At 37.5% G+C, this 18524-nt stretch overlaps 1 protein-coding gene and 1 non-coding gene across 2 annotated transcripts; one reads left to right on the top strand and one right to left on the bottom strand.

Moving 5' to 3' along the window:
- The first annotated feature begins 1264 nt into the window (after positions 1-1264).
- LOC129762651 (sesquipedalian-1) lies at positions 1265-12725 on the top strand. The gene is made up of 4 exons (XM_055761120.1): positions 1265-1766; positions 1831-2127; positions 2512-3130; positions 3211-12725. Exons 1-3 carry the CDS (start codon positions 1565-1567, stop codon positions 2925-2927), a joined length of 915 nt encoding a protein of 304 aa, XP_055617095.1. The 5' UTR covers positions 1265-1564; the 3' UTR covers positions 2928-3130; positions 3211-12725.
- Positions 3072-3212, bottom strand: LOC129763879 (U4 spliceosomal RNA). Its single transcript, XR_008741060.1, has one exon. It is a non-coding gene; the product is annotated as a U4 spliceosomal RNA (small nuclear RNA).
- Positions 12726-18524: the final 5799 nt, after the last annotated feature.

Raw genomic sequence — 18524 nt, forward strand, 5'->3', positions numbered from 1 at the left:
TATAAATGTCCAATTGAACGTGTGACAATACAGGTTTGTCCAATTAGCTAGATGTCCTATTGGGTGTAACTTACTGTATCTATCTGGTGGCGACATTTATAGCGAATTCGTGTTTGTTCAGTTCCAACCTAACTGCTGTCAAAACGTTTTTTTTATTCACTCAGTTTCAACCTAGTTTCGCACTAGGTTCAACCAGAAAGCTGTTGGATTCACACTCATATGCTTCACGGGTTCGCACTCGGGTTCACCAATACAACTATACTGAACTGTCAAAATAAGAAGGATCAAAATGGAAAACGGCATTGAGCTTCGTGTACGAAAATAATTATGTATTTTCAGGTGGAATAAACGTGCTTTTAAAATAAGAATTTTGAATGAAAATTTACTTTTACGTATGGAATATGTATTTTATGTGATGAAATAAGAGGTAATACGAAATACGAAAACATATTAAACGAAAACTTTGTCTGATGATGATTTCATATTATAATGGTCATTGTTTGTGGAACAAACAGGAAATGCATCGACAAATGGTTAAGTGAGTGTCTGAACTACATGCGTTAGGTAATCTAACAACATGAAGTAGAAATCTTCATTCAGATTTTTATAATTAAAATTACACTGCACTTGGTCCTTCTGATCTGATAGAGAATAATTTACCTCCCAAGCACTAATATCGCCACCAGACGTCAACACTGTACTTTCATCATCGCAAATATAAACAAATCTGACTATATAACGCACACCAACAAACCGCCTCATTCGTGAATCCGAATGTTTTTTTTCAGAATCAGTTTGGAACTAACCCAGTTTCAAAAACTAATTCGCTATCAATCTTGAGCCATACTTTGGATCCCAAACTCAATGTTTACAGAAATGTCCAATTATGTTGCATCGCAGGTCTGTCCAATTAGCTAGATGTTAATTATAGGTAACTCTCTGTGTAAAAATTGGAGGTGGATTCTGAATGTAATTGAAAAAATGAATTTACAGTGTAGTAAATCCCGCCGCCTCAAGCTTTGTTGATAGCGATTTCAGGCATGCCAAATAATGTGTTTCTAACGAGTTTTACAGGATAGTCCGTTTCATATATGAATGGCTTATTCCATTGATTGACTAGAAACAACTTTGCGAATGTTTCGTACTTAGAAACGTTTGATGTCACTTCGCCAAATAGCAAAAGTTTTCAGGATATTCGGGAATTATTTTCCCTGGCAACCCTGGTTTTGTTTATATTTTTTTCATATACCGAACTGATGTCATTTTCTTAGCAATTATCGGCAGGACAAATCGATTCTACTTGCAGACTTCAATCGCTATGCGAATCGACTCGGTCTGATGACTAACTTGCTGAATTTGGATCGGGGAATCGCAAACTTGTAACGTGTTTTATTTAGATATATCCCGTGTGGTTTACGTAATGTTATCCGTTCGGCTAGATAAAAAGCTTTAATCAAATGATGTTGCCTCGGCACTGAACAGTAAATCAAGTGTGCAATAAAAACAACAACAATTATACAGTCAGTGTTTTCTGGGTGGAGTCTGTCGATCTGTGTGTAACAAGATGAAGATTAACGAGAAAAATTTGTGCATGTTCGCGACGACACCACCGGTCGATCTGGAAGGTTGGCTCAACAAACGGGGCGAAATCAATAAAAGCTGGCAGAAACGATGGTTCGTGTTGAAGGGCAACTTGCTGTTCTACTTCGAGCGGAAAGGAGACCGAGAACCATTGGGTATGATCATTCTGGAAGGGTGTACCGTGGGTATGAGACTGATTTTCTGATTTTTTATGGGTTACTGTTGGTTTACACGCTCATTCTTTCGCAGAACTTGCCGAAGATGGTGAACAGTACTGTTTCCAAGTTATTTTCCATGGCCCCAACAACCGAACGTATTATTTGAGTACCGAAACGCAAAGCAATATGGAGCAATGGATGAAGGCTCTGACATGCGCCGGATACGATTACATGAAGCTGATGGTGGCGGAATTGCAGCGACAGCTGGACGAGATCGAGGGTACCAAGGAGAAAACTCCGGAAATATCTCCGCTTCCCCCACCGAAAGCTCCACCCCGGCGACAGAATCCCTTCAACAGGCCGCCGGTGGAGTACGCTTCCAACGCAGGTAGGTGTCGAGGTGAAAGGATAGGATAGCGCTGCTTAGCTGCTTCAAATGTCCCCAGCATTAGGAGAATATTGTAGCATGCTTACTTTTGCTTTTTTCAATTGAATTTAATCCGAGAAATGCTCAATATCAGGAGATGAATCAACTGGAAGTGGTCAAAATGAGAGCATAACTTGTGCATGCATTATAATCACTTTAGTGCCGTATTATTCGTTTAACGAATCTCTTCCTAACGCTTTCTTTTCATAATAATGCTTCTGGTGCAATGCTGCGTCCGCGTCCTCTTTGTTATAAAACACTAATTGACTGAAAATTGGCACAAATCTCTCTAATCGGTCGTTTCAAACTATGAAAATGAAACCTCACCAAACGTCCGAAAAGCAGTGTTCGATGCGAGTAGCGTAATGAAATCGAGTTCGGTTGCATCGTACGTTTCCCCGCAAGTAACTCGGAAGGCACCCACAGTGCCAGCGGCCATATCATCCCCCTCTCTGCCTCCTTCGACACGACTGATCAATCTGGAACTGAAGTCACCATCGGAGGTAACAACAACAACAACACCTGCAGCCGAGTCTAGTGCATTGGGTATGTCTCGATCCGCTAGCGGTCTATCCGCCAAAAGTAGCACAGGTGGTAACGACGGCGTGTTGAACGTGGTGGATCTGCTGACCGTCGTTAGCGACGAGTGGTCATTCGAACGGATGCACTCACTGCTCGGTACTCCGGTGCTGGCCGATCTGCACGCTCGGAAAATAACGATGGAGAAGAAAAGCGAAGAACCGCCGCTTATACTGTTCTAATTGACCTTTTTTGGGCATAGCACACCTGTCTGTTCCTAATTAAGGGGTGGGGAGTAAATGACGCGCTTAGGATATTCTTAGTTAACGTTAAATCACAACTACGTTTTTAACCAGTTTTCGTTCTAAATGAATAAACTGCACATACATGTTTCAATGTATAGAATAATTTATAGTTTTATCTACTAATCATAGCCTACAAGAAGGTACATAGGGTTAGTTTTCAACTAGCAATAATCGCACCTCGGATGTACCTCATTGGTTACGATATCGCCACTGCGCAAAGCTACATAGGGTTAGTGTCAATTACTTAGTCATGGATTTGGTCGTTTGCAACGTCTCTATATTGTGATAGCGATTATCTACCTTGACAGAAAGTAAACTATCGCAGAAATTCTGTTGTGTCAAAAAATTTCTACGAAGTTTTAATATTTCTAGAATGGATAGTATCTATGTGTATGTAAAAGAGGAAAATCAAACCTTTGTTGAGTCTGGGAAACGTTTTGGCTTCACATTTTACATCCTGTCATGATATTTCGTTGTCTAGTTTCAGTTGACGAAGGGTCGCGATGACGGAACGGTTGGAAGCCAGAGCGTATCAGTTCTAAGGATATAATTTAAAATAAATGTATTTAAAGCAACATCAAGGACACGTAGCATATTATTGAACTGTAAGAAGGCCTATTTTTCAGGGAAACAGATTATCTAAATCAGTGGTGGCCATCCTGCGACCCGAAGCCAGATTTGAAAAAATAATAGTGGGTGAAAACGAGAATATAACTGAAAATTGAAAAAAAAAACTTAGTAATTCTTGTTAACCGTGGGTATTCAAGCTGATCATTTTCTGTTCTTTTCCGTTTTTTTTCGTGCTAATTCAACCTTCTGACAATTATTGTTAGTACTCAAAGCACTTTCTCACGTGTTTGGTGTCAACACTCGCATAAATAAAGGCCCTGGCCGGGTAAGGGAGTAAAGAGTGCCCCCAAACCAAATCATCAGCTGTATGGCAAATATTGTATAAGATATTGAATAAGAAATTTTGACGGTTTATTTGAACTCTTATGTGGTTTAACATAGGATCTATAGTGAAAAACGTACTTTTTCGTTTATTTCACGTCATCCTCAAAAGCTTCGAGATAAACATTTGGAAAAAAAAACTGAATATGCATCATGCATCAAATTTAAATACAGGAAAACCTGTTTTTGTGCGGTTGCTTTTTGCGCGATTTCTCATTTGTGTGACTGTTTAGGTGCGATATTATTATTTGTGCGATTATTTTGTATCATTCAAGACCCGATGTCATAATAAAATCGCACAAACGAGGAATCACGCGGAAAGGGCCGCATAAAAACAGGTTTGCCTGTACTAAAAAAATATTGAAATTTTGAAAAAAAAATTCTGATTTAGAGATTCAGTACTACTCTAATTCATATTTACAGTTGTGTTCAAAATAATAGCAGTGGTGATTTAAAAATTGAAATATGTGAATATTTTGAAAATAGCTTCTTGATTCCAGTTTTCTTCATAGTGAGTTTTTGAAGAGCGTTCCAGCATAACAAAAATATGGTATTTGTTTCAAGTTTTATTTTATTACTTATCAAAACTATCAATTATTCCAAAAAAGCAGTGTTCAAAAAAATAGCAGTATTGTTGTTAACACTAGAAAAACAGGATTAAAATGAAGGAAGCTGTTGGAATTGGTTTTATATTCTGATCATCTACTTCAGTATTTTGTAGTTTAAACTTTATTCTTAATAACAGCAGCACATCGTTTTGGCATAGAATCCACAAGTGCTTGGCAGCGAGAAACAGGTATCGCAACCCAAGAATCACGAACTGCAGACCACAATTGATCCACATTTTTCGGCTTAGCTTCAGAAACAGTGCATTTGATATCTCCCCACAGGCTCTCTATCGGGTTCAAGTCCGGACTGCGCTGGCCACTCCATGAGCTCAATTAACCTCTCCTTAAACCATGTATTAGTAAATTTTAAATTGGTCCAACGCCATTGTAGGAAAAACATTCCCATACCATAATTTTTGATCCATCGTGTTTTACTGTCTCAATCGTGTACTGCTGTTGATACTCTGTGTGGACGTCTCACATATTGACGACGGCCTTCGATCCAAAGAGAGCTATTTTGGAGTCATCCGTTCACAAAATATTACGCCATTTTGCTTCGGGCCAATCAATGTGCATTTTAGCAAACTTGAGGCGACTCGTAACATTACGTTTTGTCAACAATGATGCCTTTCGAGGGCTATGTGCGTACAATTTGACTTCCGCCAATCGTCGTCAGACTGTAACAGCGCTCACAGTTAAGTTCAGTTCATTTTTGATCTTATTATATAAGGGAATGTAAGGGAATGTTGGATGAGTCCGTGACAGTCTAACTATCTTTCGATCAATTCTTTCAGAAGTGCAACGTTTTCGGTCACGAGTTTCAGACTTCTCTTAATATTTTAAAGCATTGCTTATCATTTTGGCAGAACAACCAACTAGTTTCTGTACTTGCCTGTAGGTTTGATTTATTAAAGTTTTGATTAAATTGCGCCGCTCCTCAGAACAATGTTTACCCATTTTCTGCAATACAAACAAAAAATACATGTTACCTTGTGCATATTTTACAATTATATAAGCATATAAACCGATCCTCGAAACGACAAAACTTGACGGAATCTTCGAACGAAAACATGCTTTCATTGAAATCGTACTTCACTGCTATTATTTTAAACCGCGCGGAAAGGACGCAGTCAGAAGTTTCGAATAGAATATACACTGAACTAAATATTCTGGTTATAAACAATATGAGTTTTAAGCGAGAAATACTACCTTCGTATGTTCATATGGTTATTTGACAACATCGAGGGTATGTATGCGAGAAATTATAAAAAATATGAAAAGACAATAGGTGCTGCTATTATTTTGAACACAACTGTAAATATGTTTCTACGGCTTTTCTAGATATGTGTGATTATTTTCAGTGTTGCGCGGTACAAAAAAAAATATGTTTTTATATTTCCAAAGGAAAAAAATCGAAATGCCAGAAAATATATATATTTTTTTGTACTGCGTATTTAAATTTAATTTTAATATTAAATGGTGGGGTGAAAAAATAGTTTGAATATATTTATCGATACACCTCAGTAAGATGTACATTCAGTTTTTTTTTTTCATATTTTTGTCTCAAAGCTATTGAGAATGGCGTGGGAAAAACGAAAAGGTGCATTTTTCACCATAGATCATATGGTGTACCATATAAGGACTCAAATACATGGTTCAACTGCCAAAATGATTTATTTTATACCCAATACAGCTGGTGATTTGGTTTGGGGGATTTTTTACTCCCTTATTCAGCCAGACTCTTTGGAAATATGAAAAAAAAAAAATTTGTACCGCGCAACACTGAAAAAAATCACACATATCTAGAAAAAGCCGTAGGAACCCATTTAAATATGAATTAGAGTAGTACTGAATCTCTAAATCACAAAAAAAAATTCAAAGTTTCAGTATTTTTTTAGTGCTTAAATTTTTGATGAAATGTTTTTTTGATAATTTTTCTTGATACACCGTAGTAAGATGCACATTCAGTACTTTTTTCAAATTTTTATTAAAATTTTTATTAAAGAATTTGATAGAGTAGGCACCTAAGTGTAACTATGGGATGTGTAGAAAAATAATAAAATTATATTATTATAATATTTATACTATACTTTTTATTAATTTATAGTACGGATCGTTTGTATGGCAGCGTTTTGCAAAACCCATATAATATGACTTTGGCATGTTGTCAATTCATTTTCAAATTAATAAAATATTGCTAGATCATGTAAAAGTTGTCTACAAACTAAGTTTGTTCTTCATTTAATAATTTATCCGCAAGTTGGGCTCCGCAAGAAACTTAGAAAAGCCGCTCTGGGCGACGAACGTGTTAAACTACATAGGGGTTCAAATAAACCGTCAAAATTTCTTATTTAATATCCTATACAATAAAGGGTGTGTGACATCAAATTGCATCACGGAAAAAACGCTGTAGAAATTCGCCCAGTAGACCGATCCTTTTGGTTCTGTACAACGTCAGGTTGTAGTTTTTTTTTGAACAGAAATCCATTTTCTCTTGAAGTCCGCTTCCGATTTGACAAATTTTGGGTTCTTCCGGAGGGCCTGCTTCATAATCGCCCAATATTTCTCTATTGGGCGAAGCTCCGGCGCGTTGGGCGGGTTCATTTCCTTTGGCACGAAGGTGACCCCGTTGACTTCGTACCACTCCAACACGTCCTTTGAATAGTGGAACGAAGCGAGATCCGGCCAGAAGATGGTCGGGCCCTCGTGCTGCTTCAATAGTGGTAGTAAGCGCTTCTGTAGGCACTCCTTAAGGTAAACCTGCCCGTTTACCGTGCCGGTCATCACGAAGGGGGCGCTCCGCTTTCCGCAAGAGCAGATCGCTTCCACACCATGTACTTTTTGGCAAAATTGGATAGTTTCTGCTTGCGAATCTCCTCCGGAACGCTGAATTTGTCTTCTGCGGAGAAGAACAACAGGCCCGGCAGCTGACGAAAGTCCGCTTTGACGTAGGTTTCGTCGTCCATTACCAGGCAATGCGGCTTCGTCAGCATTTCGGTGTACAGCTTCCGGGCTCGCGTCTTCCCCACCATGTTTTGCCTTTCGTCGCGGTTAGGAGCCTTCTGAACCTTGTATGTACGCAGGCCCTCCCGCTGCTTGGTCCGCTGGACGAATTAACTTGACAAAATCAGCTTATTGGCGACATCCCGGACCGAACTTCTCGGATCACGTCTAAACTGCTTAACTACGCGCTTGTGATCTTTTTCACTGACGGAGCATCCATTTTTGCCGTTCTTCACCTTCCGGTCGATGGTTAGGTTCTCGAAGTATCGTTTTAGCACTCTGCTGACCGTGGATTGGACGATTCCCAGCATCTTACCGATGTCCCGATGTGACAACTCCGGATTCACGAAATGAGTGTACAGGATTAATTCACGACGCTCTTTTTCGTTCGACGACATTTTTCCAAATTTACGAAAAATTGACAGTGAAGCATGGCCAACGTGATCTATACACTCTTATCTGATTATAAGCGAAAGCTGAAGATATAATTCCTAAAAATTAAATTTCTACAGCGTTTTTTCCGTGATGCAATTTGATGTGACACACCCTTTATTTGTCATACAGCTAGTGAAACTAGTGAAACGGCAGTAACTGCTGGAAACGTTCTGAAGTGTTTTATAAGAGAGAATGGAATGTACATAAGCGTTAGAGATAAGTTTAGAGAGATAAAGTTTGGGAGAAAATTCATTCGATCATAAATCAGAAAATAGTTTGTCTGATTCGTAATGAAGCTATTGCTGTTATGAAGGTTCCATCTGAAACAAAAATATGATTCGGAACATGCGTGGAAGTTTGTTAACACATCATGTGCTGGAAATTTGCTGAACGAAAATTGTTTGTTTGAAAGTTTGAAAGAAGTAAAGATAGCTCAATTAGCTATATTTGTTCGGGACATATTCAAGGATTTCGAAGTTACCGAGGAATTGACTTGCCTTTTTCCTATGAATATACGTTTCGAGGATGTCTTGATTGGACGCATTGGATCATCGTGAGTTCCAAGCTTAGAGCACGGTATGGGAAATATTTCTTATTTTACCGAGGTACGATGGTTTAGTAGAGGAAAAGTAGTGCAATGAGCTCTTGACCTCCGTAAAGAAATTGCTGAATTCATGAAAAAATAAGGGATTTCAAAATGAGGAGTGGATGGAAAATCTGGCTTTCCTGGAGGGTATCATAAGACAAACGATAGATTTGAACTTGGACCAGCAAGGTATAGGTAAATTGGATCACAACATTAGCAACCAGATCAAAACACTCGAAAACAAACTCAAGTTTAACCATCAAATAGAAAATTTCCATTTTACCCATCTTCGGGCTTTGAGAACTCCTCAAGTGTTGACAACTAGAAAGAAAGTTGACGCACTCCAGTCAATGAATGTGCATTTTTTCGCAGATTTTGGTACTTCAAAGCACATGGAAAATTTATCCAATTTGTTTCTAGCCCAATCAGTTTTGATGATGTACATGCCACTGAAAACATTCAGATGGAACATATTGAAACACATTGTGATTTAGAAATGCGTGGCAAATTTTAAAATCCTGATTTCTTGGATTTCCACTCCAGATTCGTTCCAGAATAAAACGCGTTCCTTTCATTGCTTCTTTGTTGTAATCCACATATATTTGTGAGCAAATGTTCCTGTCATGGAAAAAGTTAAGGAACAAAATCACTTATAGTCGTTTGGAAAACTAGTTTCACATCGCTATCTCTCAAGCTGATTTAGATAAAATTGGTACATGTTTGTATTTAAGGTTTTTCTATATTGAAACAAACAAAAAATATTGTAGAAACTTTTTGATGATTGAAAGAATGTTCTATTTAATCGTGATACCGTATTCACATTATCCAGTATAGCTATAAGTTCTGAATGCATTGAATTCGCGACTGCTATCAGTAAAGAAATTGGGAGCACAGAAAAGTGGTAACACTGCAACCGTGTAGTTCGATGTCCCTCTTCACTTTCACCATCACCATGTTTCGTGGTCCCAGCAGTATTTGTTCCTAGCTGTTTTTGTAGCAGTTCCTAGCAACGATAAAGCTCGGTCTGTTCGAGATTCGTGGTCCATACACTACAATAGTACAAAGCAACAGCTGTTTTGGGAGATAGGCCCAAAAAGGGACGTCTGAGGTCGGTATGGCAGCACAATGATATATAGCCGGGTTCAGATGGTGCGAGTAAGCATACGAGTCGGTCTAGTCAGTTACTGCAGTGCAGCTACTCACACCGTGTGAACACATCATGCCCGTTAGTGTCATGTGTAATCCGGCGTGCGAACTACTTCAAAGTTTTTTGAATTCACTCGCACTCGCATCCCTCAAAACGTCAAAAACTGAATTTAGCGTTCGAATCAGGGATGCCAAATGTAAAGAAATGTCTCTATTTTTAAGATATTTGAAAATATGCGAAGATATTTATAGACTTGAAAATTATTGGAAAAACAAATAAAACCCTCATAGTTTCTAAACGAAATCGTTGTTATTTTGTTACGCACGCTGGCGGGGTACGCTTTCTTTTTGAGATAATTTTCTTGAGAATCTCTAATATCAGGCACAATTTTCATTCAAAATTCACTCACAACCTGCAATTAAAGTATTGTTCTAAAAAACAGAATACATATTCGATTTTAAAAAGTACATTTTCATTCATAATTTTATTTTCTGACGCGTATTTATTCCACCTGCAAATCTACTATTATTTTTATTTCACAAATTGGCACACGAAGCTGCCAACAAAGCAAAATAAATAAAATTAAAATCTTAAAAATTTAAAAATCTTTTAGGTTGCCATTTATAGCATCACATACTTCCGGAATTATCTTGGCTATGAATGCTTTCGAGAATCTAAAAAATATCGACAACAATCTGAACGATATTCCAGAAGCAAGGCACATCAATGTCGTTTTTTAATTGCACTCTTGCAGGTATAGCATTCCTCATGAGTGTATCTTGGCGTTGTATTTTTGGACCAATGAAATCCAACAGTGTTTCCACTAATTCAGGTGTTTTTTTCAACACTGCTATGTACTCTAGACGATCATTATCGTAGAGTTCCTTCAAGATTTTATTTGTTGTTCCTTTTTCTCGCATCCAATTCCTGGCCCATATCCTTTTGCCTTTCTGCTTTTTCGGATAGTATCTTCAGTTCGAAGAAAATCCGCACAAAATATTTTTATACACGGTCAGCGTGTATTTCGCAATAAAATTGTGCAACTAAATAAAATAGATGCAACTGAAAACCTGAGACGAATACTGCCAATAGAGAAGTCGATTTCGGATCAATCATCTGTCAAATTCGGACCTGATTGCTGTTTCTGACTATTTGATGGACATTTGAGAAATCATCTGGCATCCCTGGTAAGCCAATGCTGTAGTATCTAGTTTCTCGTCAGCAGCTCACACTGTGTGAACGGACAAGGCGAGTCAACCAATTGTCAAGCGAGTTCACCGGGTCAGTAGCTGCTCATTCTCAAGTCAGTTACTAGCAACGTATAAATGGGCCTTATGTTGTTTTTTTTTGTCTGTATTATAGTGACTTTCAACTCATTTGGCTGGTTCGTCACTTTTACTTTTTGGAAGAATGTCGGGAGTGAGAATTGATCTCGTGACCTTTAGCGTGAGAGGCATGGATGTTACCACTACGCCAGATCGGCTCCACGGCCTTATGTTGTTCATGAACGCGTTCAACGCAATCCTCTTCGGAACCAAAAGCGTTCATCAGTCGAAATGAATTGGATAAATTAATTGGTGCGTATATCGATGTGTGAGTCATTGATTGATGCCCAGATTGAAGCGCACATGTTTGGAACGATGCAAAAAACTCCTAGAATGATTAAAGAACGAGAATCCAAACCAAACCTACCAGACTTCTTCTCTGCAAATGATTGGCCATTTGTCAATCCATCGGATTAATCACTCTGGGTCAAGTTTGAGGAGCGTGCCTGTGGACATTCTCATTGTTAAAGTTAAAGAATTCTATTGAGGAGCTGCAACGATTGACGATTGGCCTTAGTGTTTTCGACTCTGCGTGAAGAAGAAATGGTCGAAAATTTTTATCCAAAAATGTTAATTCTGAATACTTTTATACCTTCAATAAAAGTTTTGGGGTTTTATCTCATTTTGTCCTCGAGTTATGAATTTTACAGGTATGAACTGAATGCTTTCTAATTTAAATAACTTTCTAATTCAAATATGCATTTTACTCTTCTACGTCTAGTAAAAGTGACCAGCGAACACTTGCTGAAAAGACATCAACCGAAGGGATCGGTTCGTAATGGGTATCGGGAGCAGGACTTTTATTCAGATAGATATTTCTCGTCGTAAAATTCGCCAGATTGGATATTAGCATGCCTCATCGAATGCAGAATCTCATCAATCTAAACTCCCATTAAATTCTAAACTCTCATTAAATTCCAAAAATAGCAACGCTTAGCCATTAATATGTTTGTGAAGGTCACTAAACTACATCACAGCTCATCGGAAGTCAAATAAGACCCACCAATCAGCGAATCGCGCCGAACGTTGTGCCGCAGCATTGTTAGAAAAACGCTAGAGGACCGCAATTGTACCACCGCCATTTTTCCGTTCGATTTGGTTGTTGCTTGTTCGGTATTTTCGTCGCATCATAAATGTTTCATGTGTTGTTAACAGTCGCTACTGAGAATCATCATTATACACACGCCCACCACCTCATATCGTATTTAACCGCTTGAACCTTCAAAAAAACCAATGGTCTAGTCTCTAAGATTCGCTGACTCAATCCAACGCACCACGCGTTCTTCTCCCATCGTCTATTTTCCGTTCCAGCAGCAGCGAAACGGCACCGCAAAAGAAAACCACTTGAGTCGCATTTTTAAGCTCACTCACTATTGATAATGTGTTGTTAGTAAGGAAAAAGAAACCGGGATTGTGGTACAAAGTTTCCATCAATAAACAATACTCTCGTGTGTTTGTGTGGAATACAACACAGCAAAGGTTGTAACAGAGGAGGCTTGAGTGCATTTCACAGTTAAATGCTTGAGAATTTACAGTGCCAAAATAGTAATTAGTAGGGAAAATACGCTTTCCATCTGAATTATCATAATGTATAATGTATTATCTTAGATATGTTTTAATTCAGTGCAATTGTGTGCAACTGTTTTTTTTACTTTGATATGAAATAAATTGTTAAACGAATTTAGATCTTTGGTGTTTAATGACTGCGAAAGCCCTTCCAAACTGAAGAAATGGATCAATGGAGAGTTGATAATTTTTATTTTGGTGGAGATAATCGTTGTATCGAAAACCGATAGAAAATCTTCGGGCGAACCTCAAACGAAGGGTCTACTCCAGTATTTTCGTAGTCAAAACGAAAAAGCAGCTGATCGTCAAGGCCGCGAAAGATATGAAGAACATGTCGACATCCTTTATTTTCATAGCTAAAGTTTCAACCAACTTCTGTAAGACGGACAGGCAGGCGTCGAAGCAGTTTTGTAAAAAAAATTAATAAATGTAGGATTTAAGGAACTATTTGGTTCATTGAATCACCTTTTAATTTTTTTTTCATCGCCTTCCGAAATTAGCCCATTTATTCAATTCATACATTAGGGCATGTGGATCTGCTTAGGAATGGCAAAATATCGTCCGAAACCAATATTGACTTAGAAACTACACGAAGGCATGCGACCTTGTACTCCTTTTCGTTACTTAATTAGAACTCTTCCAAATTCAGGATATATACTACAATTCATAGAACGCTTCATATATCAAAAAAGACTGAATAGGTGGGACAAGCTATCTGCACATCTTTTCAAAATAGCGGATGGAATCCGTATGAGCCAAGATTGGAACAACGCAGCAAACATTAAATCGTATAATTTTGTACGTGCCAAGTCTTACAAGAAATCCGAATAAATCATAATCGTATATAATATCAATCAAAGTATGTATCGTGTATATTGGAAATCGCATAAAATGTAAAAACTCGATTTCATATACCATTATCAAATTAAGTCGCATATCGGTATAATAAACATCAATTTTATGATGTACATTGTCGTAAAATATATTTAATCCGCATCATATGCGTATATTACGCTGACGCAGTTTGTGGGTCGTATAATCGTATAATTTAAATCGATTCAGTACTGTAGTAAATCGTGTTGCATGCTGAAGAAAATCATGAAACAGTAAATCATATTAGATCCTAATAAAGAACATATTACATCGTATTGAAATGTCAATGAAATGCTGATGCACTCGAAAGTTTTAACCACTGTTGAATTAAATTTCAGATAGCCGCGCGAGATAGCTGGTGGATGATAATCCAGACGACCGGAGTTCGAACCCACATCGGAGCATTTTTCACCAAACATCAATCTGTGCCATTTTAAACATTCATATTCCACTCCCAACACAAGTCAATCAAACAATTGTTATTTCTACAAACATAAATACTCATATATATAAATGGCGATTCGTGAGGCTATAATAAACATTTCACGAAAATATTTTGCGCCATTTGTTTTTTTTTCATGTCTGTAATAAATCGTATATGAGTATGGCAAAAGTCGTATTTGGTGCTTTGACAATTCATGAATATATTCATATTAGATCGCAATTCAATTTCAACATAATCGCTATTATAGCCGGTCAAAGTTGCATATTCATCCAAACAAATTCGGTAAGCATTTGCCATGTATGTATATGGCCTCCACTTTTGCATGCATATGCCAGTTAGGCGCATTATATGCCAACCAAATTTTAGGGCATATGATGTTATATATACGCTTGTTATGCGATTTAATGTTTGCTGGGAATCCTTATGACATGAAATTTTCACGAAGTCGTAGTTAGTTATTATTGGTAATGAGGTGATATGCATCATCAGTGCCGGCGATAGTTTAATCATCAAGATATTCCTCGATGAAAAAGCTCCTAAATTGGCTTCGGAATAGCTATGGGTAAGAATATATCTAAGCACAAAACATGGAGGGAAAAATAAAAGATTTCGATTTCGAAGATATCGCGATGAATAAAACGTTATTTTTCTTGAGATAAACAATTGAATTATTGTGAAATGTCAAACATTATCTAAACGCGCTAACTTCACGTTTTGATTGACCCGATTTGTGCTTCTCAAACTGTGCCGGCCAAAAGGAACAACCAGAATAACAGCAGAATATGACTTCAAAACCAGCGTGCCAAAGGAAATTGCCATTGTAAATATAATAAACTAGCTGACCCGGCAAACTTCGTCCCGCCCAAAATTTGTTTTTTGTTATCAATACCTTCAAACATTCACGTTTTCTTACTATGAGCAAGTTCGCAGAACAGTTCATCGATTGATCTTCTATTTGTCCCCGTTGAATTTACCTTTCACTTTAAAATTTCTAGTATTTCTAACAAACTCATCATTATAATATCAGACTATTTTCAGACACAATTCTCATTCAAGATTGTTCAACCACTTGTAAATAACATGTTTCTCCGTTACATGGAATAAATGTTTTTTACAGAAAATATAATAGAATAAAGACAGCAATCAATCGGACAATTCCTTCCTCCAGTTCTGCTCTTATCAACACATCCGGCGATCCTTTTTTTGGTATAAATAGAAGAAGATTTAGAAGTGCGTTTCATCACATTAAAATAAATATAAATTGCTCACTGGGCGATAACAGAGAATTATCATGGTGGACATAGTATTGTGTTTTGTGCTGTGATAGTTTATGAATATTTAGTGTGAAATATTGCCCTGTGCAGCGAAAGAAGTCTTCGTTCGCGTGCCCTTTTTGTTGAGAAATCAGGATAAGTAGGAGAACGGTTGCCTACAACAACCGATTCTTGTTTAATTTTGCCTTTTTCAGCCGGCCCCGGCGTGCTGTTTTTCTTGTATAGCAGCCGTGGCGGTTCATTCTTTCTTTATTTCTCTTCTCTGTATGGTTGTATAGCGTCCCGCTTTAATCTGTGTTGGCTATGGAATGTTCGGTGTGTAAACTGGGGATAGTGGTAAGCGATCTGCCGGTTTGCTGTATCGGTAAGTGTAGCGGAGTGTTCCACTACAAATGCACACTTCTGAGCAGGCCGACAGCAAAGCTTATCACGGAGAACGTAAATGTTTTTTTCAAATGTAATGACTGTCTATCAGACCAGGGTTGTGGTGAGCAAAGTGATCTTATCTCGGGTGTGCGAAAGGTAGAGAAGGAGGTGATGAAACTATCTTCACTCTCTGACTCGCTTACGGACATGCGAGATCACATTACGGCTCAGCTAGACAGCGCGCTAAAGTGCGGTATGAAAGATTTGAGACAAAATATATGTGAGTCTCTTGAAAAATTGATATGTGAGAGATTGGATTCTATGACAAGTTCATTTTTAACATTTACCGCGCAGAATAATTTAGCTGCAAGGAATGATTCGCTCGATGAACCTGGTGCAATTCCTTCTGAATCGCACCAAAACATTCCTAAACGGAAGAAACGTAAATATCAGAATAATGATAATGATGATGTCATTCTTAATAACATAAGTTTCGCGGATGTAGTCAAAAGTTCAAACAATGCTATTGATAATAATATAAAGAGCAATAGTATCAAGCAAAATAGTCGTAAAACTCAGTCGGTTATTGTAATAAAACCCAAAGAGTCCAAACAAGCTTGCGAGGAAACTCGTAAGCATTTAAAAACAAAACTAGATCCAAAAACACACAAAATTGGGAATTTTAGGAATGGTAGAGATGGCTCCATCATTGTCGAGTGTTCAAATGGAGCCAACATAAATGATGTCAAAAATGATATTGAAAGCAATTTGGGTGAAAATTACCATGCTGTTGTTCCCATATCGGTGCCAAGATTAAAAATTGTGGGCATGAGCGATCAGCATTCCTCCGCCGTTTTCATTGACTATTTAAAGAGTCAAAATGAAAACATCGCAATAAAAGATGTAAAAGTTTTGAAAGTTTTCGAAAATCCACGCTTCACATACAATAAGTATAGCGCTATGATTGAAGTAGATGTTGACACATATAATAATTTACTGAGTGCGAAAAAAATAAATGTGGGGTTTGATCGGTGCTCCGTAGTTCCCGCGATTAGTGTGTTAAGATGCTTCAAATGCGGAGAATTTGGACATAAGAGCACGGATTGCAAACAAAATTGTGAAACGTGTTCTAGGTGTAGTCAGAAACACAAGACATCTGAGTGCACGTCAACTGTATTGAAATGTGTTAATTGTTTGAAAATGAATAGAGAACGTAAAATGAATTTGGACGTCAACCATGCCGCATTTAGTTCTGAGTGTTTAGTATACAAAAGACTTTATGAATTGAAAAAAGGCAGCTTGCATTTCAATAAATAGCAACCATGTTCCAGAAGAATTGTGAATCAATTTCATGTTCTGTATTTGAATATTGCGGGGTTGTCAACAAACTACGTAGCATTACGTCAGATTGTTGAGGAAAAGCGTCCACTTTTAGTTTTATTATCAGAAACACATATTATTGAAATTGAATCATTTGATCAATATAGTATTCCGGGATACAATGTAGCTGCTTGTTTATCGCATTCTAGACATACTGGCGGTGTTGCTATTTATGTCAAAGAATCAGTTCAATTCAATCTTCGCCTCAACGAAGTTATTGATGGAAACTGGTTTTTGGGCATTACAGTTGAACGTGGCATGAAGATGGGTAATTATGGTGTTTTGTATCATAGCCCCAGCTCAAGTGATCAGCGTTTTGTTGAAATTTTAGAAAACTGGCTCGAAATGTTCCTTGATTCTAGCAAATTAAATATATTAGCTGGTGATTTCAATATCAATTGGCGTGATGACTACAGTTCGAACCATCTGAAGCGCTTATCTGATTTCTTCAATTTGAAACAAACAGTAAATGAGTTCACGCGTATTTCCAGGCACAGTAAAACTTTAATTGATCATGTTTATTCCAATTTTGAAACTATTAACACAGTCATTGATACCAATTTGAAAATAACCGATCATGAGACCTTAGTTATCAATATTGTAGATAATTTCGTGCCAAACGACGATTTTGTTAAATTAAAGTGCTGGAGGAAATATTCGAAACATGCTGTTTCGAATCTTGTGATGAGAAGCCTGGATTTTCCATTCGAGGTCGATAATTTAGATGAATCAGCAGCTGTTCTTACTATTACCTTGAAAACGTGTACAAATCAGCTAGTTACGCAAAAGTATGTATCTTTGAAAAACTCGAACAGCTGGTACAATTTGGATCTTTTGCGCCTTAAACGTGAGAGAGACAAATGGTACAACAAATTTCGTAGAACAAATGATGGAAATCACTGGAATATGTACACGATCGCGCGCAATAGATATTCACAATCGATCAAGAAAACTCGTTGTGAATATATTCAGAGGAAGATTGATCAGCATCAAAACAACAGCAAAGAGTTATGGAAAATTTTGAAATCTTTATTGAAACCTAGTAATAGTAAACCGCGGTCCATAGCTTTTCATGGCACACTTGAACAGTCTGAACAGGCTATAGTATCCAAGTTTAATGATTATTTCGTCAATAGTGTTTCATTGATCAATCAGTCCATTGAATTGGTCGATGAACCTGATGAAATAAGACAGCCGGTTGATAGTAATTGTAGATTTGAAAGATTTCACCCAATTACATTAAATGAACTTAGAACTATTTGCTTTTCTTTAGGTAAAACGGCTGGAGTGGATAATGTCAATGCTAGAGTTATTCAAGATTGCTTTCATGTCATTGATCACATCTTGCTGGACCTTATTAATAAGTCTTTATTAACTGGGCATGTGCCTCAGGTGTGGAAGGAATCTTTCATAGTTCCTATTCAAAAGGTTGCTGGAACGATTAAAGCCGAAGAGTTTCGTCCCATCAACATGTTGCACACATTAGAGAAAATATTAGAATTAGTTGTTAAAGGCCAGCTGTTGCAATATTTAAATCTCAACGCTTTGCTGATACCAGAACAATCGGGATATCGA

This window comes from Toxorhynchites rutilus, chromosome 1 (genome assembly GCF_029784135.1).
Source record: "Toxorhynchites rutilus septentrionalis strain SRP chromosome 1, ASM2978413v1, whole genome shotgun sequence".
NCBI lineage: Eukaryota > Metazoa > Arthropoda > Insecta > Diptera > Culicidae > Toxorhynchites > Toxorhynchites rutilus.

Excerpts from the sequence above, each read along its gene's own strand:
- LOC129762651 (XM_055761120.1), top strand. The coding sequence starts at position 1,565 with ATGAAGATTAACGAGAAAAATTTGTGCATGTTCGCGACGACACCACCG. Across the intron at positions 1,767-1,830 it reads TCTGGAAGGGTGTACCGTGG|AACTTGCCGAAGATGGTGAA; the intron begins GTATGAGACTGA and ends ATTCTTTCGCAG. Across the intron at positions 2,128-2,511 it reads GGAGTACGCTTCCAACGCAG|TGTTCGATGCGAGTAGCGTA; the intron begins GTAGGTGTCGAG and ends TCCGAAAAGCAG.